General features: G+C 32.9%; 2 protein-coding genes, 1 long non-coding RNA gene and 2 pseudogenes across 4 annotated transcripts; all 5 read right to left on the bottom strand.

The window, feature by feature from the left end:
* Positions 1–3527: 3527 nt before the first annotated feature.
* LOC118033576 (G-type lectin S-receptor-like serine/threonine-protein kinase RKS1) lies at positions 3528–8072 on the bottom strand. Of its 2 annotated transcripts, XM_035038583.2 has the most exons (7): positions 6688–8072; positions 5467–5592; positions 5061–5266; positions 4754–4964; positions 4387–4624; positions 3963–4113; positions 3528–3875 (listed from the first exon to the last, which is right to left on the bottom strand). In XM_035038583.2, exons 1-7 carry the CDS (start codon positions 7973–7975, stop codon positions 3573–3575), a joined length of 2523 nt encoding a protein of 840 aa, XP_034894474.1. In that variant the 5' UTR covers positions 7976–8072; the 3' UTR covers positions 3528–3572. The 2 variants fall into 2 exon arrangements, with proteins under 2 accessions (XP_034894474.1, XP_073264941.1); XM_073408840.1 differs by lacking the exon at positions 5467–5592.
* A 5635-nt stretch (positions 8073–13707) lies between these two features.
* Positions 13708–23586, bottom strand: LOC118033578 (G-type lectin S-receptor-like serine/threonine-protein kinase RKS1; annotated as a pseudogene).
* Positions 17138–18197, bottom strand: LOC140955521 (uncharacterized). The gene is made up of 3 exons (XR_012169752.1): positions 17811–18197; positions 17491–17553; positions 17138–17245 (listed from the first exon to the last, which is right to left on the bottom strand). It is a non-coding gene; the product is annotated as an uncharacterized lncRNA (long non-coding RNA).
* Positions 21537–22843, bottom strand: LOC118033577 (cysteine-rich receptor-like protein kinase 10). Its single transcript, XM_073408847.1, has 4 exons — positions 22777–22843; positions 22406–22643; positions 21974–22124; positions 21537–21889 (listed from the first exon to the last, which is right to left on the bottom strand). Exons 1-4 carry the CDS (start codon positions 22826–22828, stop codon positions 21587–21589), a joined length of 744 nt encoding a protein of 247 aa, XP_073264948.1. The 5' UTR covers positions 22829–22843; the 3' UTR covers positions 21537–21586.
* Positions 23587–25332: 1746 nt separating the features above from the next.
* LOC140955508 (G-type lectin S-receptor-like serine/threonine-protein kinase At1g11410) lies at positions 25333–26111 on the bottom strand (annotated as a pseudogene).
* Between the last annotated feature and the right edge of the window lie 1189 nt (positions 26112–27300).

Genomic DNA, 27300 nt, shown 5'->3' with positions numbered 1-27300 from the left:
GAACCCTCTATTCTTTACATTTTTTTTTTCTATCCTAACCGCCTGCCTCTCTTGTGTTTTTTTCTGTTTTTTCTCCGTTCTTTCTTCTTTTTTCTTCTTTTTCCTCCCCCTCCTGCTAGGTTAGTAAATGGTTTATGTAGCCTAAACACAGCTCTTATTTAGGAAAGATATATTACATTAACTCTAGGGTGTAATCTCAGGTGAGCAGAAATAGAAAACCAGAATATTTGATTCTGATTATGTGATCAGTAATGATTTCTTTCCAAGTTAGAGGATGGTGCGACTCCTTTCTTTCCTTCCATAGAGCTAGCTACTCCCTTTGAAATAAGGCAATAAAAACATGCTCTGAAGCTCTCCATTCAAGTGAGAGAAACATGAAAACCAAACAGGAAATTGCAGATAAAAAGGAAAGAAAAAAAAAAAAAACGGGCTAGCTGTGTAGGTAAAAACATGGTTTCTTCAATTTCTTCTTTCAGAAAAATTCCTTCTAATTTTTATCTTCAACCATCTTTCTTATTTTAGCACCTTTTCCATTTGGTCTTTGGTCCAAAAAAGGGCTTTAAATTGGCTTGCAATTAGTCTTCAAACTTTAAGCACCTTGCAATTGTGTCCCTGCAAATTTGAGAAAAAAAATCCTTATCGTGGCAAGAATCCCTACTTTCATACTAGATATTCAAATGGGAATATATTAAGCTTTTGATATTGAAATCAAGTGATTCAAAATCTCAAATTTATCTACACATCCAGGACTACAACTTTGATGAAGGATTCAAAGTGAGATAAAATCATTTTAGAGAACAAAATCTGGTAGTAATCAGGTTGGTCAAAAAATGTCTCTTGATCTAATTTAGAAACTGACAATGTCGAGCATCCCGATATGACTGAGAGTATAACCTAAGAATAAAAATCATAAAATTTGTGATGGAAATAGAGTTTTTAGTGCAAAAATCGGGTCATGATCCTTCTCACGACAGAAATCTCTACTTCACATTAGATATTCAAACGAGAATATCTTGAGCTTCTGATATTGAAATAAAGCAATTCAAAAGCCCAAATTTATCTACATGTCCAAGACTACAACTTTGATGAGGAGCTAAAGTGAGATAAAATCATTTTAGAGAACATAATCTGGTAGTAATCTAGTTGGTCAAAAAGGTTCTTAATCTGACAATGCCGAGCATCCAAATCTGACTGAGAGTCTTCCTTAAGAACAATGATCCCTAGGACCCAATAAAGGTATAGGTCAAATTTTCAACATGGCATGAGTGATAGAATATAGCTAGGATGGTCAAATATCGTATGAAACCAAGTCAGAATCAGAGCCTAAGTTGGAACAAAAAATTACGACAACAACAAATTCAATTTTTTTTAATACAAATTCTGAGGGATTTATCCAACCTTAAAGACCAGATAAAGAAGGAACGAATTTAGCATTATGAAGAATCATGATCAATCTAAGAAAACCTGACGATTTTGGCAACAAAGGGGAAGGATAAAAAGAGCATAAAACAACTTAAATAGGGTTTCAAAAAAATATTTCTTTCTCTGCTTTTGTCAATCTTCCAGCAAACATAAGCTAAACTCCTACACTCAGTTCAAAAGAGGTATACACTGTCTCCAGCACGTGAGGTCCAAAAATGAGTAACAACAGTATGCATAAACTGACAGACTCTAATAACAACAAAACAAATATATGATCTCGTAAAAGTGAGATATTGAAGAGCACCACAATTTGATGAAAACTTATAGCATCAGAAAATGAAGGGTTTGGTAGTATGATAGCTTTGGATATAGAGATAGGATTATCAACAGGTTTGCAATATAACATACCAGCTCGAGTGAGGATGTTAGGTGTATACCAGTAGGCTTAACCACAATACCCAAAAATTAAATGAACAGTACCCAAGTCGCGAAGCTTAAATTCTAAGCTTAATAGCTATATGAGGCGTTGAAGCATAAAAGAGTTGCTACCCATAAGCGAATATGCTGCTGTCCAAACCACTGGCCAGCCCATGTGTTGCACTTGTTCCGCTGCCAATTGTTTGGCCTCTATTCTGAAGCAGATTGGCCCCTATTTTGGTGAGTGTAGCTCTTGTTGTTGGGATGCCAGTTGTCACGAGAACAATCCTTGTTACGATTGAATTTTAAGTTGTGATAAGACATAGCAAGATGAGCAGAGGGCTGCGGTGTTGACAGTAGTGGTGGCTGCGGCAACATAGATAAAGACAATAGAAAGGAGTGGCGTCCATAAACTAAAGAGTGTTCTTGTGCAAAAATTCATGGGTAAGAAGGTGGCTATAAAAATCAGTATATGAAAGTGGTTCTACCTTGGTTATAAGACTCATTACCAAGTCTTTGAACTCACCATGAAGGCCACGAAACATATATATATTAAAGTCTTCAAGGGATATGGATCGACCAGTAGCAGCCAATTCGTCAAATAATGATTCGGCTTGTTGCATGTATATACTTACCAATAAGTCACCTTGCCGAAGATCTTGGAAGGAACCATGAGTTGTATAATACGAGAATTAGACGGAAACATAAGAGCTTTCTCAAGAGTGTGCTAAACAAATTGCAAGGTATGACAATCTACCACGAGATACAACACATCCACGAAGAGAGAGGAGAGTAATGCACTCAAAATAAGTTGATCTTGTTGCTTCTAATGAAGAAAAGAAGGGCTAATTATAGAGGAAGAACCAACATAACTATCATAAACATGAGACGGAGGACACGACACAAAGCCGTCAAAGAAGTGAAAAACACCTTAACCAAGGAGATCGAGCTTCATTTGCATTCACCTATAGAGATAATTTGTGTTTGCAAGTTTCAATGAAACAACTTGGTGGGTGTTTGATAGAGCAATAATAGTTGGAGTTTGTGTTCCCATAACATGCAGAGGAACAATAGAAACTTGCGAGAAGGAGTCATTGACATGCTTTGCAAGTGGAGGCTGCTATTGTGGAGGAAGGACACCATTGGCAGCAGCGTGTAGATGGTTGGCCGGCTGGGCTGCCCCATCTGTGGTGAGGGAGAAGTTGATGGCAGCAGCAACAGAATTCATTTAGGAGAGGAAGAGAGAAGGCTGTCTGTAAGAGGGAGAGGGAGAAAAGAGTTCTGACGGCAGAAGGCTCTAATACTAGGTTAAGAATAATTAAGAGGCTTAACCTATTGGTTAGCCAACCTTTTTTATATATATGTGTAGGGCAATATACAATAGTAATGGTGGAGATTACATCATAAAAGTATGCCTATAATATTTTCTATATATGTAAATTCTATAATAACTGTTGTTACACTATTTTGTTCCACATGCTTAGAAATGTAATAAATAATATTTCACTACCAGGATACCTCTACTGGGATCCACTTGGCATAACAATATGCTGTTATTAAAGTTGTATCTTGCTTTAATTATAGTTTTAAAAATATTTGGCTAATCAATATATACTATAATTTTTATTGAATTCCACTTTAAACCTACTTTTTTAAACCATAATCATAAAAACTATTACAATATCAAAGAAACGTTAGCATATGAATGCATCACGTCTGATATATGTAAGCCTCTACCGAGGTCCAAGCATGGTGATAGTCATTCCATTTATAGAATGCGATCCTTCACTTGTTGATGGATCTCCACTATGGTAACTCTCCTTCATAATAAACGCAGGTTGCTTGGGAGATGGAAGAGTTGTGTCATTACTCAACATGAAAACAACATTAGACATTGATGGTCGGTCCATCGCAGATTCTTGCACACATAAAAGACCAATATGGATGCACCTTAAGACTTGATCTTCATGATACGAGTCGCCCATCAATGTATCAACTAGTTCCAGGGCCCTGCCTTCTCTCCATAGATCCCAAACCTAAAGAAATTCCACATTAATTAATATGTAAGTTGCAGTTGAAATTTTAAAATCGGGAATATACGTACATGTGATCTTATTACTTACATATCCAACCAAGTTCGAAGAGTTACTTTCATTATAAAAATGATTGTTTTTTCTCCCAGTGATGACCTCTAATAGCAAAACCCCGAAACTATATACATCAGATTTTACTGAAAATAGGCCTTGCATTGCATATTCTGGTGACATATAACCACTGCAATAACATAGGAAAAGAAGAGCTTAAAAAATCAGCTGTTCAGAAAAATATAAATAAAAATTATTGTGAGATTTTAAAAATAATTTTATATTATTTTCTGACATGATTTGAAACTTGTATAAATTCTTAATTTTATTTATATAAATAATTAAACTTATGATATTATCTCAAAAAATTATTTTATCTCAAAAACTTAAATTATTAAATAAAATTCTAAAAATAAGCTTACATTACTCTCCAATATAACTCATTAAATAAGGATAAACTTACTACGTTCCAACAACACGGTTTGTGTTGGCTTCAATTTGGTCTACTCCAAATATTCTAGCCATGCCGAAATCTGAAATTTTAGGGTTCATTGAGGCATCTAGTAGAACATTGCTTGCCTTAAGATCTCTGTGGATGATTCGTAATCTGGAGTCCTGATGAAGATACAAAATTCCTCGAGCAATCCCACAAATAATGTTGTGGCGAGTAGACCAATCTAACTGTGACCTTCTTGGTTCATCTGTACCCAAAGAAGCATAAATCTCATCAAATCAATGCAGGCTTGTAATCATTTTTCAACTTCTATAGAATGAGAAAAACTGAAAAATCCACAATATAGGGACAATTTGACAGAATGATAATGACATACTGAAAATAAAAGAGTCCAAACTTTTGTTTGGCAAGTATTCATAGATCAACATCTTCTCTCTTCCTTGGATGCAACAACCTAATATCCTCACAAGATTCCTGTGCTGAAGTTTTGCAATGAGCTCGACTTCATTTCTGAACTCATTAATCCCTTGTCCAGAATACTTTGCTAGTCTTTTGACCGCAATTTCCTTTCCATCATGCAGCAGACCCTGAAAATCGCAATCCAAATTCATCAATCTCATAGTTCAACATGTAAACTGAAGTGATGCTATGTGTTTGAGGGACTTCAAGGCAGGCTAGGCTACCTTATACACGGAGCCAAAACCACCCTCTCCAAGCTTGTTGGCATCTGAGAAATTATTTGTTGCCGTAGCTATGACACTAAGATCAAAAAGTGGTAAATCTGAACTTGTTGTACCTTCCTCAAATTCCTTAATTGGTAACTCTCTCGAGCAATGTGACCTTGAAGTTAATGATAGCGGAAATTCGTTTCTTCTTTTCCTGTCCCTGGCTGTCATCAACATGCAAACTTATTTCTAACTAGTAAAAATTAGAACTCAAGGTATATTTTTTTTTTAGCTCAAGAATATCATAAATATTGAATCTCTAGCTCAGCATCACATTGCATTTTTACTCACTCAACACCCTGAGTTTAATAATGTTACAAAAAATATATTGCTCAAGAGCAACATTTAAAGGGAATTTGCTTACCTTTTCTCCTTTTCTTTACAAACCAACACACAAGGAAGATGATCAGAAACAATGTCACAACAACAGACACTATCAGGATTGCTTTAATTCCTTTATTGGCAAGAGGTCCTGACTTTTCATATTTAGCTGAAATTGAAAATATAAGAAATGTTTAGTGATAAGAGTTGAAAATTAAATCTTTCAAGCTGTTGATTTGGAATTATTCAGTACTATAAATTTATATTTAATTACTCTCTATTCTATTTTTTTTTTTCATATAATTGAATACCATATAAATGTGAGAAATTTAAAAACAAAGAGTAAACTACAAGTATTGAATAATTTTTCATCACCTAATTTGCTTGCCCCAAAAACTTTATTAACTATGATAATTTGTTGTTTCTATCTCCTTCGTAGGATCATACGAGCTTGAGACTTAAGTAAACTAAATTTAATTTTTAAGTTTGTCTGAGTAGATGAGACTGGACTATACTATACAAGACAAGAAATTATGATAAACATGGTCGCCGATGCAGTGCTTGGATCTTGAAGACAAGTACAATTAGTGGGAAACTAGCCACTTGACTTGCTTTGCCATGGTCAGATTATTTTTTATATGCAAAACCACGAATATATAGACGTTTGAAACATATTTATGATATTATTTTTTTAATTGTAAATTAAAAAACTAATGCACATATATATTTAATTAAATAAATTAAGAATGATTTACGATAATACACAGAAAAAATAAACAAATCATTATTGAAAATTAAAAATTAAACTGAAAAATTAAAACATAGAAGTAGATAAAGATATTGATCTTATATTAGAGTCCATGAACTTGACCATGTTTAATAATTTTATTTTTTAAAATTAATTTTTTTATTTTATCAAACGATAATAAAAAAAAATATGTATTTGAAAGTAATTGAATAAGATAAAAAAAAAAGAGAGACTTTTTTAGGGTTACAAAAAAAAAATTCTAATATTAAAAAAATATTATTATTTTATTTCAAAACTAAGAAAAATATTAAATAATATTTAATCAAAGATTAAATTAAAAAATTAAAATATAGATGTAATCGAAGATATTTAATCTTGAAACATGAATTATAAATCTAATTACTTTAACAACTTTATTTTTTTAAACTAACTTTTTTTATCAAACAATAATAAAAATACACATAATTCAATAAAACTAAAAAAACATAGACAGTAGAATTGGACATGGACATGTACCTAATTCAGCTCTATCCACACGGATGTAAATCTCTTGCCCCACATCTGAAAACGTTCTTGTATCAACCAGATTACCATACCATTTCAAGCATCCAAGCCCTCTTTCGTCAGCACTAGCATAAGCTGTACAAGAACAATTCCTCAAGCACTCTTGCTCACATTCTTTCAATATCAAACTCATGTTCGCACTCGCCATTGAAGTATCCGGCACCTTCACTCGAGCTAACTTGATGAACCCTTCTCCGCTGCGACAGGTGGACACGTTAGGTTTCCTGACACAACCTCCTGACCCGTCTCTCAGGTACCATTCTTGGGGTGACTTGGGTTCGAATCCGGGTAGACATTTGCACATGAAATTATTTGTTTGATATGGGTCACAGTTACTATTTGGACCGCATTGGCCATAGGTGTCACATGTTTCTTTTGGGTAGGACCAAATTTCGAACCATTGGTGATCGCGATCGTTCCATATCAGCCGCTGCGCTACTCCTGATTCGTTCACCACTAGTCTTGAAATGATGGAGGGATTCTTGAGACTATAGGAAAAAGATACCTCATCAACACTGCTAACGAAAGTAAAATCGAAGATGGAGGTATAGGCCATTTGGGGTATTCCGCTCCATCTTAGTCCAGTCCATGGTCCGCTACGCCACCTTCGGGTTTGACTCTTGTATAGGAACAACTGGGGAAACCCACTTGGATCAATACCAAGGACAATGGTTCCGGTTCCCAGGTCATCTTTGGATTTCCAAGATGACAGAGACCGGTTCAAACCGATTTTCAGGTCCAGCCCAAGCTTCATACCAGGAAGCAGAGTATCTGTACCATGATCAAAACTCTGCCACAAGATCATCCCTTTGCTATCCTGTTGAACTAAGACCAAGTTTCCTGAATCCAGGAGCTGAGCCGTGCAATTTGTCATTGATATTGAGGCTGGAACATTTGAAGACCAAACAGGAACACTACTTGGGTTATTTTCATAAATTACAAGGTTACCTTGTTTGTTGATAGCTAGGACTCCGGAGGTACCATTGATAGGATTATCTCTATTTGCCACCCATACAACAGTTTGTTCTGAAACCTTAGTACTACGGTACCAAATTCCCACATAACGACGAGTAGGATTGATGCCTGAGCTAAAGAACCCGAGTTCATAGCTTTGTCCATTAGAGACCAGAACATCTCCATCTTTGATTGACTGGTTTGGAGCTATGATGTCAATAGATAAGCAAGAAGGAAAAACAAGGAAGACAAACAATATACTCAAAAACCTTTCTATAGGATTCATAATTTGTTTCTATGAGTAAATGACTTGGTAGTGCAGTTGGGGTTTTAATGATTGGAGCCAAAAAGCCAACTACTAACGCTTCATAGAATTTTTCTTGACCGATTATTAGGGTTGCTCAGGCGAGCCAGCCGTGTATTAAATGACCACTTGAAAGGCCATAACGATACTACGAGTTGACTTATAAAATTATATAATTTTATAAGTCAATATATTTATTATATCAAATCAATTTTAAAATTTTAAAAGTGATAAAATCATATTAAATCTTTGAAATCATGTAAAATCACGATTTTAAACCCAGTTATATATATAAAATACAGTAACTGCATCACAAAATCAAAAAACCTAACATCCTAGCCTCTGTTTCTTAAAGTCTTTCCAATGTTCCAAATTTTAAACAAACCATCACTACAATATGCAATCTGCCATTGGTTAATAGAAATTAAAATAGAACAAAATCAAAGGAGTCATGAATTTTGAATTTACCAACTGTTTTCATTTTCAAGTAATTTTATGGCCTTTCTAATGAACAAAACCAGCACTTTTACAACACAGTATGGATGCATGTTTTACTTTCTTTCTTCTTGATTATATGCGCTCTTATCTATTATATAATCTTATCATTTTATTGCTTTAGTTTTGTGAGTTCCTTATGCATGCTTCTGGATTATATGTATTATGGTCCTTTTTTAACTAAAATCTAATTAGAATTATATAATGTTTGGATTGATTAGAGAGCTGATTTTAGTTGATTCTTGAATTGTTAAACATATGACATCTAGAAAAAATACTTCCGGTAATAAGTTTGATGTGGGATGACAATATGATATAGATATTAATAAAAATTCTAGAAAAGTTCAGTGCAAGAGCATTATAAAAAAATTATCAGTTGAGGTATTTTTCGTTTAAAACATCATTTAGCTTGCACTCGTAAGGATGTTGAGTTATGCCAACAAGTACCATAAAATGTTAAGCATATGAATTTGGGTGTTTTAGTGAAAAATCTAGAAGCAACTGAAAATAAAAGAAAGGTTCGTTGATATATTGGAAAAGATGATGATGATGAAATGAAAGAAATTAGCTTAAAGGACAAATGAAAGAGATTAGCTAGTGGGAGTAGGAGTGGGAGTAGGAGTGGAAGTACACAAACAACCTTGAATCAATTGCTGAAAAAGGATATTAGAGAAGAAGCATGTCACAAGATTTTTCTACACTAGTGCAATTCCATTTAATTGTGTAAAAAACCATGAGTTTTTTAAGTTACTTGAATTGGTTACAAAGCATGGGCCAGGTTTGAAGCCTCCATCTTATCATGATATTAGAGAGAAGTATTTGAAGCAAGAAGTTGATCAAACAATAAACTTGCTTGAGGAGTACAAGCTATAATGAAAAAAAAAAAGGTTGTTGAATAATGTCTATAGATATAGATAGATAAGAAAAAGATGTTGTATTTGTAACATTTTAGCTAATAATCCTAAAGGGACAATTTTTTTTTTTATATCATCAATGGATACTTCTAATATGTCCAAGATTGCTGATAAGGTATTTAAGATGTTGGATGCCATTGTGGACAGGGTTAGGGAGGAAAATGTTGTGTAAGTAATGACCAATAACGCTGCAAATTATAAGGCAACAAGACAATTATTGATGCAAAAAATAAAGAAGTTGTTTTGGACACCAAGTGCTGCTCCTTGTATTGACTTGACATTGAAAAATTTTAAGAAGAAGCTAGAGGTTCATTAAGTAACTATTGCTAAGGGAATGAGAGTCACCTCATATATTTATTCAAGTACTATACTTATTTTCATCCTAAGGCACTTTACAAAAGGATAGGGTTTGATTTGCTACTGCATATTTGATTCTAGGATGTTTGAATGATTATAAAATACAGCTAATGCCTATGTTTACTTCTAAATAGTGAAGGTCATGTAGGTTTTCAAGAATAGAAAAAGGAAAACGAATTTAAAATTGTGTTTTGGATAGTAGGTTCTAGCATGATGTCATTATATGTATTAAAGCAACATATCCTCTAATTAAAGTTCTTAAATTAGTTGATTCAGATGAGAAACCAGCTATGAGTTTAATATATAAAGCAATGGATCAAGCAAAAGAGAAAATATAAGTTAATTTTGGTTTTATGACAAAAAGATATCTATCTTGCTAGTTGCTTTTTTCTGGTGAGAATTTTTTTGGTCCCAAGTTTGCACAACTCTTGTGAGCTGATTGCGTATTAAAAGAAAAATCTTGTCGATTTTTAGTTTGTTAAATCACTAGTGAGATACAAAAATGTTATTGATTCTTGGAAAAAATTTCGATGTAAGACAATCCGAACACATATAGCACCCTAGTTGGCTTCTATACATTCCCAAATAGTTTTCAATTCCTTGCTATAACTATTTCAAATATGTATGACACAATGACATGCAAAGACAACAAGTAAATGGTGAATGTGTTGGGTTTCTCAAAACACATACACGCAGCGTAAATGATAAATTTAAGATTTTTCGATAGTTCCAAAGTTTTTGTTAGATAAATATAGTGTTTTTCAGGTTTTATACGAAGATTACCTAAAGATCAAATATTCTTTTTTATTTTGAAAAATTTTCTTAAAATCACAAATCACAAGCCGTCCAATTGTCTAGTCTGTAACATTATTCCACACGAACCACGAGTGAGAAATATTCTAAAACCATTTTAAGAGAGAGATTCCTATACGTTTGAGTGTTAACTCTTTTATTTTTGTATTTGAATGTTTTTGTACTCCACTCTACTCATAAAAAATAAGAGACATAACTTTCTTATTATATGGAAACCTGAAAACACTATAAATGGAAAAATATAAATTTATCCTTTAAATAATATCACATATATTATTTTCGGTTAGTTTTAGAAATTTATTAAATTAATTCCTTACTTGATTGTTTATAGGTCTAGAATTGTAATCCCTTATATCAATTACATTCTAGCTCTATCTTTAAAATTTATTTACAATTAAGTCATATTTGATTAATTATCCCCTTTTAATTTTTTACTAATGCTTTTTATGTGTGTAACCATTAGGTTTCCTAATAAGTTGGCCAAAAATATAAATAATAATCCTAAATAAAATAAGATTAAATAACTTAAACAATTTAATTTATTCTTAATTCAAAAATTGATTTACTTATATTTAAAGATCAAGTATGATTTCTAACAATTTATCATAATACACCAAATATTAAAAAAATTATAAGTGGTTTGACTTAACCTTTCAATGACCAGTTTTTCAATGTAATTATTATTCATTTATCATGAATGTATCGATTTAGACATTGTAACATGGGATATTTTACTTTGTTAAATCATGTTAGTTCTCAACATTATAGTCATTAATTCTTTGGGTAAGATTTTGAAATTTTTTTCAAAACTCATTCCACCTAGGCCAATGGTTTCACAATTAATACTATTTAAGAATATATGTAATATTTTTTCAAATTCACCTAGAGTAATGAATCATCTCTTTATTACTTAAATACTTTTATATAGTTTATGTTATATCCAATATTTGCTTATTTATTATCCTTGATTAGGACAAAATATGGTCAAGATCAAAACATAACACTCTCTATATAATATAAATTAGTTATCTCAAATTTAAAAATCACTTACACAATTATCATGTGAGCTTTTCCATAGACATAAGTGATCTCCCCATATAGAAATCTCATACAAGTTTGTTCAGTGTACATGTTATTTGACGAGCACCTGCATATTAGTTCTAGGTATCTTAATACATCAGTTTATGAGAGCAACTATTTCATTTCATAAAGGAAAGAATATAATATGCATTGGCCTCAATAACTATAATTAATGTCTAGTCTTAATAGAACATTGACTAGTAATATTTAGAAATAATGTTTTGATACAATAGGTTTTTCATAATTATAATAATTTTATAATTTTTCACGTAGTAGCATTTTGTACCTACTATCTAATCTCTTATTCTCATCTTGTCCCTCTATGAAAAATGAATATTTTTGGTCTTCAAACAGGTTCTTGCACAAGAATATGTTATGATGGCAGGATTCCCGACCTAGTATTGCAAATAGATCTTGTCTAAACCTTTTATACCTTCTTTGTAAATATATTATTTTAAAAAATTGAATTTATCAATAATATATATTATAACAGTCATGTTGTTTTCTTTTATGTTTGTATTTTGTAGGAATTTAAGAAGAAAAAAAAGATGCTTTATATCTCATTAGCCTTGATAATATTGAATTATTGAATGAGTAAATTTGTGAAGAACTTAGCTTTCTTGATAAAGAGGATTTAAATTGGGAGACTATTGAGGCATATTTGTCTACTTTGACTTTAAATGATGAAGAGATTCATTTTAATAGTTAGGAATGTTTAGTTGAGCTTGATTGGATCAATTTTTTTTAATGTAAAAAATATATTCAAGCCTCATGAAAATTTCTAGCAATATTATTAAATCCACTTTAGTGAGTCAACAATGAAACCTTTCAATTCGACTTTTCTTTTAGCTGGGGTTTCAAATTAAATTGTGTGGAAGTTGCCTCAATATGTCCTAATCGACTTTACGTATTCAAAAGCAACTCAAATAACATGTAAAAACATGGTTTGACTTTAAAATAAATTTCAAGATGACATTTTATAAAATATTTTTTGAGACACCGACATATTGAATTGAGTTGGGCTTCGCGGCTTAACCCGTGAACCGAGTCATGGACTCCACTAAATTTAATAACTTTGTTTTATAAACTATTTCTTACTTAATATATGAGACTGAAGCATGTGTGAACCAGACGGGACGAATTAATTTGGTGTTTTTGCCGTAGAGGAGGAGGTTATCTTGACCATTGACTCTGAGCACTCCAGAGGTATCATTGATAGGATTATCCCGAAGGGAAGTTTCCTCCTCTGAAACTTAACATTGTCTGTGGACAGGAAAATTTGGAGAAGAAGGCATTCAAGCAATGAAATGAGAAATATTTTACAGGGATGCATGTTGATGGCTAGTGATCAGCTTATTGTTTGGGGAATTAGTAACCACCTCTAGTAGAGTCGGGATTTTTATTTTGTATTGTCATTTTCAATTGACTAAGTAAGCGCCTTAATTTCCGGGCTCAAAAGTTCAGTATCACAAAAAAAATAAAATTCAATTGACTAGTAAGCGTCATTTTAAGGCAAATATTTTTAAATGAAAGTTAAATGGATAATATCCAAGAGATTGAGATTCAACGGAGAATGAAGCTTCTTGATCATTGAGAGATCAGCGGTGTAGTCTAGAGCTTGCACTGAAACTCTCTGATGCATGAGGTTCTGAATACTAGTTGTGGATTTGTTGAAATTACATCATGTGAAAAGCCCAGCATAATATTTATGGACTATAAGGACTTGTGCGAGCCTAAAACAGGTCTAGTCATGCCAGATGATTTATATGACTAAAATTAATATAACTTTCAATCTAATTGTCCTGCTCAAATTCTACAAGTTCTATTATAAAATTAATATAACTTAAATTTTCAAAATATTTTATTTTAATTTAATTTTCAAAAAGGCTAAAATATAGATATTAAAAAATTAAAGATTAATTTCAATTAAAAATATGATTTGTCGACTTATAAGAAAAATCAGGAGCTATAATATGCATTTTGCTCTTTTTCCCCTAATTTTCAGTTGAAAAAAAAAATCATTAAAATATTTTGAGTTCTCTTAATTTTAAATTTTAAATAATTTTTTTAAAATTATATTTGTTTAAAACTCTTTACTATAAGTACATTCCTCACAGGAAAAAAACCAAAAAAAAAAAAAAAGAGGGGAGGCAGATCAAAGATTTCCAGGGGCAGATAAAAAAATATTCAGCGTAGGAAGCAGATAAAAAAATAAATCAAAACACATAGAAAATTTCTCCTTTTCAAATAAAAAATAAACCATATTTTCATTTCCCCGACACTATGCATAACTTTTCAGCAGTGTTAACCCCACTACAATCCAGCCTCCACCATTTCCCTTCTCAGACTCAACCATCTCCACCATAACAAAACCAGTGATATTAAACCACCAGCAACAGCTTCTTCTTCACCTTTCTTCGAAAACCCATGAACAGCACCCCCTCATCATCTTCAGGAAGCCAAACCAGAACCCCTCTCTCTCTCAGTTTCTCCCATCGTAGTCTCCCAATGCCTTCTTCTAAACCACAACACAAGTTACTCTTCACGGCAGATCCACAACAACACCACATTAACAATCAGAAGAGCGAAGAAGAAATTACAGTAGAGAGAGAGAGAGAGAGAGAGAGAGAGAGAGAGAGAGAGAGAGAGAGAGAGAGGTAGATCTAAAAAAATAAAAATAAATAAAAACTATTGTCTAGTGTTGATTTCTTTGTCTTGCTGGTAGCGGTGATACTCACCGCCGGCAGGGAAACGAAGAGGGTAAAGAGTGGCTTCAGATCCACCAATTTTTGCTCTTCAATCGATGACGGCGCATGAAGCCAAGCGCCGAAAGTGACGGTGGTGCTTGGGTGACACTCTTCACTGCTTTTGTATTAAGAGTTGTAAAGAAATGCTCATGAAACTAGTTTGCAATAATGAGTGGACAGCCCCTTAAGCATTTCAATGGAGTTTATTTTATTGTGGGAGTACTAGTTGCTAATAAATTTAATAAATGGAATTATTTAGTTTTCTATCCTAAGTAGAAAATCATTTTAGCAGGTGAGGTAACCTGAAAAAATGCTCTCTGAAAACTAGATTGTCAGGACAACATTTTTTTTCTTCTATGTAATGCCTGTTACAGAAAATTTATTACAAGAGAGTGGGATTTCAGCGAGCTGCCACCATAGTAACTGTAACTTCATTTACTGAACAAGCTGCTCTTCTAGACATTGCTGGCAAGTCTTGTCCACTGCGTGTTCGTAAAACAAATGCTGGCTTCGTAGGAGAAGGAAGAGTTATCTCATTACCTAACATGAACACAACTTCTAACATTGTAGGTCGATCATCTGGAAATTCTTGCAAACACAGTAACCCAATCTGAATGCATCTCAGAACTTCATGAGGAGGGCATGACTGTTCCAGCATTGGATCAACTATGTCTAATGCCTTTTCTTCTCTCCATAAGTCCCATACCTGAAACAAGTAAGAAGATAATCGAGAAAAGAATCTAAGAGGAAGACAATCACCTAAGATATTATCAAGAAATTTATCGATCCACTTACATGTCCGATAAGATTCAGCCAGGGTTCTTTCTCACCGTAGCCGCTATTTTTCCTGCCACTTATGATCTCCAGTGTTAAGACACCATAGCTGAAGACATCTGACTTTATCGAATACTGTCCGTGAATTGCGTACTCAGGTGACATGTAGCCGCTACAATCATAAAAGATGAAGCTTGTTGGTATTTGATCATGATGGATCACTGGAGAGAGGAAAGAATCAGGTGACTTACTATGTTCCGACCACACGAGTGGTTTTTCCTTGGACTTGGTCTTCCATAATCATTCAAGCCATACCGAAATCTGAAATTTTTGGGTTCATTGCAGCATCTAGTAGAATATTGCTGGCTTTGAGATCCCTGTGGATGATTTTTAGTCTTGAATCTTGATGAAGGTATAAAACCCCTCGAGCAATCCCGGAAACAATTTCAAAACGCTTTCTCCAATCCAATAGCACCCCTTTTTGTCTCGTCTGCACTTAAACATTAAAGGTTTGTCCAGAAATCATTTGTTTTGATTTGATCAAAGTGAAGCTGCATAATCAGGGGACTCTTCCCTTTGAACAGAGACACAAAAATGGATGAAGAGAGCCATACCAAAGACGAAAAAATCCAAGCTTTTGTTTGGTAAATACTCATAAATCAGCATCTTTTCCTCTTCATGAATGCAACAACCAAAAAGCTTGACAAGATTTCTGTGCTGGAGTTTAGATATCAACCTTACTTCATTCATAAACTCCTTCATCCCTTGCCCTGAAGTTTTAGATAATCTCTTAACTGCAATTTCCTGTCCATTGCCTAGCTTGCCCTGAAATTACATTCCATGTTTAACTCACAAGTTAATACACAACTTAAGCTAATCACATTCTGCCAAAGTTGGTCTGGTGCGGGAGAATTCCTAGTAAATCCAATATTTACATCCACTAATAAATTTGGACTAGATGATTTTGAACAAAGCCTAAAAGAGCCTGATCTTTAACCCAAAGAAATCAACAAAGCCAAAAAAGCTCGCGACAGGGCCAGATTTCAGTTTCAAATTCAAACGTATAACTGCATCAACACAAAGAGAAATTGTCACCACCTAAATCCCGGGTCCGTCACCTGAATCTTGGGTCCATGACCGACAATGTAGGAACGGTATCCAAAGAACACCTTACCCATTACTAAAAAAAATAGTAACTAGCAACGGACTAATTCGTTGCAAATGATACTAAAATCCGTTGCTAAAATAATTTAGCAACGGAATCAGCAACGGCAAATATCGGATACAAATTTGTCGTTGTTGATTTTTTAGCAACAGATAAATCCGTTGCTAATTTCGCAGCAACGAATAATCCGATGCTAACAACCAGCAACGGATATTCCGTTGCTAATTTTGGGAATCAACAACGGATAATCTATTGCTGAATATATTATTTTTATTAAATTAATGTTTATTTATTTATTAAAATGACTTTTAATTTGTTTAATTAATTATTTATGAATATTTTAAAAAAGTGGTAGAATATATATAACCAACATAAATTAATATGAAAAATATATTGTATAACTAATAAAAAATGAAATACAAATAATATTTATATTACAAAAATTTAGTCAAACTTGCATTAATACAATTAAGTCGAAATACAATTAAAAAAAAAACAACAAAAGATACAATCATGGTGCCATGATATTGTGGATCGACCAATATTTGCTGCACTGCACTGTTTGTTGCGCTACGTGTTTCTCACAAGAAATGCAGGTTTCAACCAACTCGTTCTATTACTTGTTTCTTCTTCTGTATGGATACCTTGAGAAATCCTGAGGCCGCTAGCAAGCTCAACCACTCCTGAAATCCCGTTACTTCTCTGGAAATGTTTTCGTTGAAAAAGTTAGATGTCAAGAAATTATATAAATAAATAAAAAGGATGTAAACTGCAAATTGAAATTCAAGCTGAACCTGCTGCTTGAGGGTGATGCAGCATTACGAGGGGGCCTTTGAACCTGGGAAAGGGAAAAATCAAGGAAAGGAAATTGAGGTAATTATATTCTTAAAAGTGCTGGGAAGAGTTCCTGACAGAGAAGTTATCTTATGCTGTAAAAAACAAAACTAAAAAGGGAACAGCAATCAAGCTATTAGCATGGAATAAAAGTCATAAAGAAATTCTTTAAACTTGTAAGATGGCTATATTAGATTATTCATGGACTGGAAAACAGGGTAAGTCGCAATATATATGAAAAATTGTCGACAATCTCTCTTTGATGCTCGCAGAAATTTATTTTGGCCACAGCAACAGATTTTTCAAAAGTAAACAAACCTCTTGAGATCCAATCGAAGCAGGAGTTGATGGTTCACTTGATGGAGCAGGCAATGCCCTAGCCTGGTAAATAACAACACAAAAACTAGTGAAAACTTTAGGCACCAGAAACCATATTTGGAACATATGCAAGCACTTAAGCAAAGCTATTTTAAGCATGTGGCCTCTGGTTTGGGATAACAGAATGCTTCAGCCTGCGCATGTCCAGTAAAAGTAATTAAATTCCAATATTAAATAGATCTCCCCACTAACCAAGACGGTAAAATAGACAATATCTAGTTTAGAAATATAGATATGGTCTCCAATAACAAATATATTACCTTTGATGAGAATGTTAGCCGTGAACTGGATGCTGAAGTCTGCAGAATTTGTGGACCATGGTGAACGGTAAAGTTCAGTAACAGAGTATTGAAAAGGCCAAAAGGAAACAAAAAGATGATGACATGCCTGGATATTCTCTTCAAGTAAGTTGTTTTCCAAACTGGAGGCCAAAAGGAAACAAAAAGAATTTTATTTTGAAAACCACGCCTTCCAGTGTAGACTTCCCAGCTTTTCATTCTATTCTCAGTTCTAAAAGCCAGAGAGTTCTTTCAGCAAAATAACAACAGCAAACATCTTGCTCAACAAGTAAGATCCTTAACCTGCGACCTCATGTTCAATCCACTTCCATTTTTCTTTACAATTTTAGAATTATAAAATTACTTTTAAAAAAAAAAATCCTAGTCTAGAGCTTGCACTGAAACTCTCTGATGCATGAGGTTCTGAATATTAGATTGTGGATTTGTTGAAATTACATCTTGTGAAAAGCCCTAGCAGAATATTTATGGACTATAAGGACTTGTGCGTGTCTAAAGCAGGTCTAGTCATGCCAAATGATTTATATGACTAAAATTAATATAACTTTCAATCTCAAATTTTGCGAAGAAATTCTTTAAGTTCTATTATATTGTCATAACTTAAATTTTTTTCTATTTGCTTTTAATTTAATTTTCAAAAAGATTAAAAAATAGATATTAAAAAATTAAAGATTAATTTAGGTTAAAGGAATGATTTGTCAATTTATAAGAAAATCAGGAACTATAATGTACTTTTGCTCTTATTCTACTAATTTTCAGTGGGAAAAAAATCATCAAAATAATTTTAAAATTTTAAAATTACTTCCACCGACTTCCTTTCCACATAGAGAGCCATTGAGGCTTGTAGGGATATTGAAGGGAAATTTGAGTTGTCTGCCCTTAGCTGTGTTTATCGTTGAAAGAACTCAATAATCAGCTTTTAAAAGTACTAACAAGCAGTGTTTTGAAACCCAGCCTGGCCAGTGGGTCGATCTGGGACTGGAACCAGGCCGGGTTGAAAAAAAAAAGAAGGAAGAAAAAACTCGGTGTGATCTAGCTGACCCGGCGGGTTGACCCGGTCAAGACCCAGCTGCAAACCCGTTGACTTTTGTTTTTTTGTTTTTTCTTACCAAAACGAAGTCTTTTGATTTTTTTTTAAAAAAATTAACCAGGCCGAACTGGTGATCCGGTCAAAACCTGGAACCTGGGTCTTGGACAAAGCCGGCCACCAGGCCAGGTCTTAAAACTATGCTAACAAGTGCTAATGTTGATTACACACTGCATTTTGCAGACTATATCATCTCCTATATGCATAGACTTGAAGTTGGAATTCTTTAGTTCAACTAATTTGGTGTCACTTATATTGGTAACCAAGTTGAAAAAATATCTCTTACCCGTCTTCTTCCTTTTTATCAACCAGAATGAGAACATAATGACAAAGAAAACCCCATCAGCTATAGGGAGCACCAATCCGGCTAACATCCCTTTCTTTGAAAGAAAACCTCTAGACTTCTTGTCATATTGAGCTGGAGAAAGAAAGAAATCCACATTAGCTTGATACCAAATCATCAGGATTATCAGTAATTTTGCATATTGCAGAAAGATAGTAGGTGAGTGCAGGGGAGGGCTTCGCCATATTAGAAATGTCTCTGGTACTTCCGTTGTACTTGTACCCGTAGTTTTTATTTCAATGTCTATATTTTTTGTTCTGAAAATCCTCTATCTAAGACATATTGAAGATATATAATGACAATAAGATTTGAAGGTACCTAACTCAAACGCATCCACACGGACATATAAATCCTGTCCTCCCTCAGCGAACACTCTTGTATCAAGCAAATTGCCATACCATGAGAAACACCCACTCTTACTTGTCACAACTGAACTTGCGTAGGCTGTGCAGGAACAATTCCTCAAGCATTGCTCCATGCAAGCTTTCAGATCCAAATTGTTATCCACACGGGCAGTTGAAGGATCTGGTACCTTCACGTTTTCCACCTTGACGAACCCTTCACCATTGTTGCACATTCCTGTGAGATTCTTCTGGATGCATCCACCTGACCCATCTCTGAGGTACCAATCACTAATTGATTTGGGCTGGTAGCCAGGGAGGCACGTACACTCAAAGTTATAAGCATCATAGGGATCATACTTACCATAAGCTCCACATCGTCCATACTTGTCACACTGGTTGCGGACCAAAATAAAACAAGAGTAATTAAATTATATAATTTAATTTATTATCAATTTAAAAATTAATTGATTAATATTTGAAGATCAAGTATAATATTTAGTAACCTATAATGATCCATCAAATGTTAAAAAAAAGTTATAAGTGGTTCGACTTAACTTTTTTAGTGAGTAGTTTTTTCCAGTGTAATTATTATTCATTAATTTATCATAAATGTTTCGATTTAAATATTATAACATGAACTATTCTGCTTTGTTAAATCATGTTAGTTCTCAACATTATAGTCATTAATTTTTTGAGTAAAATTCTGAAATTTTTTTCAAAACTCATTTTATCTTAGCCAAGGGTTTCACAATCAATATTATTTAAGATTATACGTAATATTTTTTTAATTCACCTAGAGTGATGAATCCTCTCTTTATTACTTAAATACCTTCATTTAGTACTATATGTCATACCTAATATTTGCCTATTTGTTATCTTTGATTAGGATAATGTGTGGTAAGGATCAAAGCATAACACTCTCTATATAATATAAATTAGTGATCTCAAGTCTAATGATCATTTACATAATTATCACGTGAACCTTTCTATAGACATAAGTAATCTCCCCATATAAAATTCTCTTACAAGTCAATTCAATGTATATGTCATGTGACAAGCATCTATATATTAGTTATAGACATCTCTCATACCTTAGTTTATAAGAGCAACTTCTTCCTTTCATAAAGGAAGGAACATAAGATACATTGGTCTCAATAACTCTAACTAATATCAAGTCTTAATAGAATATCGACTAGGATATTTAGGAATAATGCTTTAATGCAATAAATTTCTCATTATTATAACAACTTTATAATTTTCCATGCAGTTATTTTGTACCTATTATCTAATCTCCTTACCTCATCTTGTCCCTCCATGGAAAATGAATGTTTTTGGTCTTTATGCAGTGCAAGAATATATTACAATTGGCATGATTATTGACCTAGTATTGCAAATAGGTCTTGTCTAAACCTTTTATAACTACTTTGTAAATATATAATTTTCAAAAATTGAATTTATATATCACTAATATATATGATAACAATCATATTGTTTTCTTTTATGTTTGTACTTTGTAGGAATTTAAGTAAAAAAAAACAAGATATTTTTAGATCGCATTAGCCTTGATAACATTGAATTATTTAAATGAGTAGATTTGTGAAAAACTTAGCTTTCTTGATGAAGATGATTTAAATTGGGAGACTATTGAGTCATCTTTATCTACATTGTCGGTTAATTAAAGAATAACTACACTACTTGGTTCCACATGCTTAGAAATGTAATAAATAATATTTCACTACCATGCTACTTCTACTAGGATCCACTTGGTATAACAATATGGTGTGATTAAAATTGTATTTTATTTTTATTAAAGTTGTACAAATATTTAGTTAATTAACATACATTATAATTAATATTTTTTGAATTCCACATTAAACATTTTTTAAAATATTATCATAAAAGCTATCATAATATCAATACATTAATATTAACAAATAAAAGTAGAACGTCAGATATATGTAAGCCTCTACCGAGGTCCAAGCATGGTGATTGTCACTTCATTTATAGAATGTGATCCTTCACTTGTTAATGGATCTCCACTATAGTAACTCTCCTTCATAATAAACGCAGGTTGCTTGGGCGATGGAAGAGTTGTGTCATTACTCAACATGAAAACAACATCAGACATTGATGGTCGGTCCATCGCAGATTCTTGCACACATAAAAGACCAATTTGGATGCACCTTAAGACTTGATCTTCAGGATACGAGTCGCCCATCAATGTATCCACTAGTTCCAGGGCCCTGCCTTCTCTCCATAGATCCCAAACCTAAAGAAATTTCACATCAATATGCTATGTTGGAGTTGAAATTTTAAAATCGGCAATATATGTATATGTGATCTTATTACTTACATATCCAACCAAGTTCGAAGAGTTACTTTCATCATAAAAATGACTGTTTTTTCTCCTAGTGATGACCTCTAATAGCAAAACCCCGAAACTATATACATCGGATTTTACTGAAAATAAGCCTTGCATTGCATATTCTGGTGACATATAACCACTGCAATAACATAGGAAAAGAAAAGCTTAATAAAGTCAGTTGTTCAGAAAAATATAAAAAAAAATAATTTTATAAGATTTTAAAAATAATTTTATATTATTTTCTAACATTTAAAACTTGTACAAGTTCTTAATTTTATTAATTTAATTAGATAAAATAATTAAAATTATAATATTATGTCGAAAAATTAATTTATCTAAAAAACTTGATTATTAGATAAAATTCTAAAAATAATCTTATATTATTTTCTAATATAATTCATTAAATAAGGATAAACTTACTACGTTCCAACAACACGGTTTGTGTTGGCTTCAATTTGGTCTACTCCAAATATTCTAGCCATGCCGAAATCTGAAATTTTAGGGTTCATTGAGGCATCTAGCAGAACATTGCTTGCCTTAAGATCTCTGTGGATGATTCGTAATCTGGAGTCCTGATGAAGATACAAAATTCCTCGAGCAATCCCACAAATAATGTTGTGGCGAGTAGACCAATCTAACTGTGACCTTCTTGGTTCATCTGTACCCAAAGAAGCATAAATCTCATCAAATCAATGCAGGCTTGTAATCATTTTTCCACTTCTATAGAATGAGAAAAACTGAAAAATCCACAATATAGGGACAATTTGACATAATGATCGATGATGACATACTGAAAATAAAAGAGTCCAAACTTTTGTTTGGCAAGTATTCATAGATCAACATCTTGTATCAAGCAAATTGCCATACCATGAGAAGCACCCACTCTTACTTGTCACAACTGAACTTGCGTAGGCTGTGCAGGAACAATTCCTCAAGCATTGCTCCATGCAAGCTTTCAGATCCAAATTGTTATCCACACGGGCAGTTGAAGGATCTGGTACCTTCACGTTTTCCACCTTGACGAACCCTTCACCATTGTTGCACATTCCTGTGAGATTCTTCTGGATGCATCCACCTGACCCATCTCTGAGGTACCAATCACTAATTGATTTGGGCTGGTAGCCAGGGAGGCACGTACACTCAAAGTTATAAGCATCATAAGGATCACACTTACCATAAGCTCCACATCGTCCATAATTGTCACACTGGTCAGTAGGTGCAGACCAAAATACATCCCATTTAGCAATTTGTTCATGCCATGTGAACCGTTGGACTGATCCAGGCTCGTCTACAACTAATCGCGAGAAGATTGATCTGTTGCGAACACCCCACATTATGGTTAACTCGTCATCATTATTCACAAAGCTGACGTTGAAGTTAATGCGAACCTGCAATATGGGCACACCAGTCCATCTAAGTCCATTGCAGTGACCGGACCTCCACCTTGGAATCTGACCCTCGTACAAGAGCAACTATGGAGACCCATTAGGATTGAGCCGCAAAGACCTACAAGTAGCAGGGTCATCAGGAGATTTCCAGGCTGTCAGGAACCGGTTCAGACCAGTCCTGCCGTCTAAGCCAAGTTTTAAGTTTGGCAGCATAGTATGTGAGAGCAACTACTACCATTTAAAAGAAAGAACATAATATGTATTAATCTCAACAACTTTAATTAATTCCAAGTCTTAATTAAATATTGACTAGGATATATATAAAAATAATGATTTAATATAAAATAAATTTCTTATAATTATAACAATTTTATAATTTTTCATTCAATTTTTTTTGTACCTACTATCTAATCTCCTTACCTCATTTGTTCTCTCCATGGAAAATGAATGTTTTTGGTCTTCATACAGGTTCTTGCACAAGAATATATTGCGATTGGCAGATTACTGACCTAGTACTGCAAATAGATCTTGTCTAAACATAACTACTTTGTAAATATATTATTTTCAAAAATGAATTTATTACTAATATATATATATATATATATATTATATATATATATATATATATATTATGATAACAATCAAGTTGTTTTTTTTTGTATATTTGTATCTTGTAGGAATTTAAGTAAAATAAAATATATTTAAAATCTCATTAGCTTTGATAAAATTAAATTGTTGAATAAGTAGATTTGTGAAGAGCGTAGCATTTTTAATGAAGAAAATTTAATTTGAAAGATTATTGAGGTGAGGTATCCTTATCTACATTGTGGTTATTAAAGAATAACTACACTACTTGGTTCCATATGCTTAGAAATATAATAAATAATATTTCACAACCATGATACTTCTACTAGGATCCACTTGGTATATACAATTAATATGGTGTGATTGAAATTGTATTTTTTTTTATTAAAGTTTTACAAATATTTAGTTAATTAACACACATTATAATTAATTTTTTCTTGAATTCCACTTTAAACCTAATTTTTAAAAATATTATGGTAAAAGCTATCATAATATTAATACAAATTAATATTAACAAATAAAAGTAGCACGTCAGATATATGTAAGCCTCTACCGAGGTCCAAGCATGGTAATAGTCACTTCATTTATAGAATGTGATCCTTCACTTGTTAATGGATCTCCACTATAGTAACTCTCCTTCGTAACAAAACGCAGGTTGCTTGGGGAGATGGAAGAGTTGTGTCATTACTCAACATGAAAACAACATCAGACATTGATGGTCGGTCCATCGCAGATTCTTGCACACATAAAAGACCAATTTGGATGCACCTTAAGACTTGATCTTGAAGATACGAGTCGCCCATCAATGTATCCACTACTTCCAGGGCCCTGCCTTCTCTCCATAGATCCCAAACCTAAAGAAATTTCATATCAATATGCTATGTTGGAGTTGAAATTTTAAAATCGGCAATATATGTATATGTGATCTTATTACTTACATATCCAACCAAGTTCGAAGAGTTACTTTCATCATAAAAATGGCTGTTTTTTCTCCCAGTGATGACCTCTAATAGCAAAACCCCGAAACTATATACATCAGATTTAACTGAAATAAGCCTTGCATTGCATATTCTGGTGACATATAACCACTGTAATAACATAGGAAAAGAAGAGCTTAAATAAAGTCAGCTATTCAGAAAAATATAAATAAAAATTATGGTGGGATTTTAAAAATAATTTTATATTATTTTCTAACATTTAAAAGTTGTATAAGTTCTTAATTTTATTAATTTAATTAGATAAAATAATTAAAATTCTAATATTATGTCCAAAAACTAATTTATCTAAAAAAAACTTAAATTATTAGTTAAAATTCTAAAAATAATCTTATATTATTTTATAATATAATTCATTAAATATATAAGGATAAACTTACTACGTTCCAACAACACGGTTTGTGTTGGCTTCAATTTGGTCTGCTCCAAATATTCTAGCCATGCCGAAATCTGAAATTTTTTGGGTTCATTGAGGCATCTAGTAGAACATTGCTTGCCTTAAGATCTCTGTGGATGATTCGTAATCTGGAGTCCTGATGAAGATACAAAAATTCCTTCGAGTAATCCCACAAATAATGTTGTGACGAGTAGACCAATCTAACTGTGACCTTCTTGGTTCATCTGTACCCAAAGAAGCATAAATCTCATCAAATCAATGCAGGCTTGTATTCATTTTTCAAGTTTTATAGAATGAGAAAAACTGAAAAATCCACAATATAGGGACAATTTGACATAATGATCGATGATGACATACTGAAAATAAAAGAGTCCAAACTTTTGTTTGGCAAGTATTCATAGATCAACATCTTCTCTCTTCCTTGGATGCAACAACCTAATATCCTTACAAGATTCCTGTGCTGAAGTTTTGCAATGAGCTCGACTTCATTTCTGAACTCATTAATCCCTTGTCCAGAATACTTTGCTAGTCTTTTGACCGCAATTTCCTTTCCATCATGCAGCAGACCCTGAAAATCGCAATCCAAATTCATCAATCTCATAGTTCAACATGTAAACTGAAGTGATGCTATGTGTTTGAGGGACTTCAAGGCAGGCTAGGCTACCTTATACACCGAGCCAAAAACCACCCTCTCCAAGCTTGTTGGCATCTGAGAAATTATTTGTTGCCGCAGCTATGACACTAAGATCAAAAAGTGGTAAATCTGAACTTGTTTGTACCTTCCTCAAATTCCCTAATTGGCAAGTCTCTCAAGCAATTTTGACCTTGAAGTTAATGACAGCGGAAATTCGTTTCTTCTTTTCCTATCCCTGGCTGTCATCAACATGCAAACTTATTTCTCCTTTTCTTTTTTTGAGCTCAAGACTATCAGAAAGATTAAAACTCTAGCTCAGCATCACATTGCATTTTTACTGACTCAACACCCTGAGTTTAATAATGTTACGAAAAAATATATTGCTCAGGAGCAACATTTGAAGGGAATTTGCTTACCTTTTCTCCTTTTCTTTACAAACCAACACACAAGGAAGATGATCAGAAACAATGTCACAACAACAGAAACTATCAGGATTGCTTTAATTCCTTTTATTGGCGAGAGGTCCCTGACTTTTCATATTTAGCTGAAATTGAAAATATAAGAAATGTTTAGTGATAAGAGTTGAAAATTAAATCTTTCAAGCTGTTGATTTGGAATTATTCAGTACTATAAATTTATATTTAATTACTCTCTATTCTATTTTAATTTTTTCATATAATTGAATACCATATAAATGTGAGAAAAAAACAAATAGTAAACTGCAAGTATTGAATAATTTTCATCACCTAATTTGCTTGCCCCAAAAAACTTTATTAACTATGATTTTGTTGTTTCTATCCCCTTCGTAGGATCATACGAGCTTGAGACTAAAGTAAACTAAATTAATTTTTAAGTTTGTCTGAGTAGATGAGACTGGACTATACTATACAAGACAAGAAATTATGATAAACATGGTCGCCGATGCAGTGTGCATGGATCTTGAAGACAAGTACAATTAGTGGGAAACTAGCCACTTGACTTCCTTTGCCATGGTCAGATTATTTGTTTTATACAAAAACACGAATATATAGACGTTTGAAACATATTTATGACATAATTTTTTTAATTGTAAATTAAAAACTGATGCATATATATATATATATATATATATATATATTTAATTAAATAAAATTAAGAATTATTTACGATAATAAACACAAAAAAATAAACAAATCATTTATAAAAATAAAAATTAAACTGAAAAATTAAAAGATAGAAGTAGATAAAGATATTGATTTTATATTAAAGTCCATGAACTTGACCTTGTTTTGATTAATTTTTATTTCTTGAAATTAACTTTTTATTTTATCAAACTA

Source organism: Populus alba, chromosome 4 (assembly GCF_005239225.2).
Source record: "Populus alba chromosome 4, ASM523922v2, whole genome shotgun sequence".
Classification (NCBI taxonomy): domain Eukaryota; kingdom Viridiplantae; phylum Streptophyta; class Magnoliopsida; order Malpighiales; family Salicaceae; genus Populus; species Populus alba.
Note: the sequence above shows the minus strand (reverse complement) of the source record. Positions and strands in the feature narration are given on the sequence as shown.

Coding starts and splice junctions, on each gene's coding strand:
- LOC118033576 (XM_035038583.2), bottom strand. CDS start 7,975: ATGAATCCTATAGAAAGGTTTTTGAGTATATTGTTTGTCTTCCTTGTT. Junction 5,267..5,466: donor TGTAAAGAAAAGGAGAAAAG/GTAAGCAAATTC, acceptor TGTTGATGACAG/CCAGGGACAGGAAAAGAAGA. Junction 3,876..3,962: donor CTTCGAACTTGGTTGGATAT/GTAAGTAATAAG, acceptor GAATTTCTTTAG/GTTTGGGATCTATGGAGAGA.
- LOC118033577 (XM_073408847.1), bottom strand. CDS start 22,828: ATGTTGATCTATGAATACTTGCCAAACAAAAGTTTGGACTCTTTTATT. Junction 22,644..22,776: donor TTTGGACTCTTTTATTTTCA/GTATGTCATCAT, acceptor CTTTGGGTACAG/ATGAACCAAGAAGGTCACAG. Junction 21,890..21,973: donor CTTCGAACTTGGTTGGATAT/GTAAGTAATAAG, acceptor AAATTTCTTTAG/GTTTGGGATCTATGGAGAGA.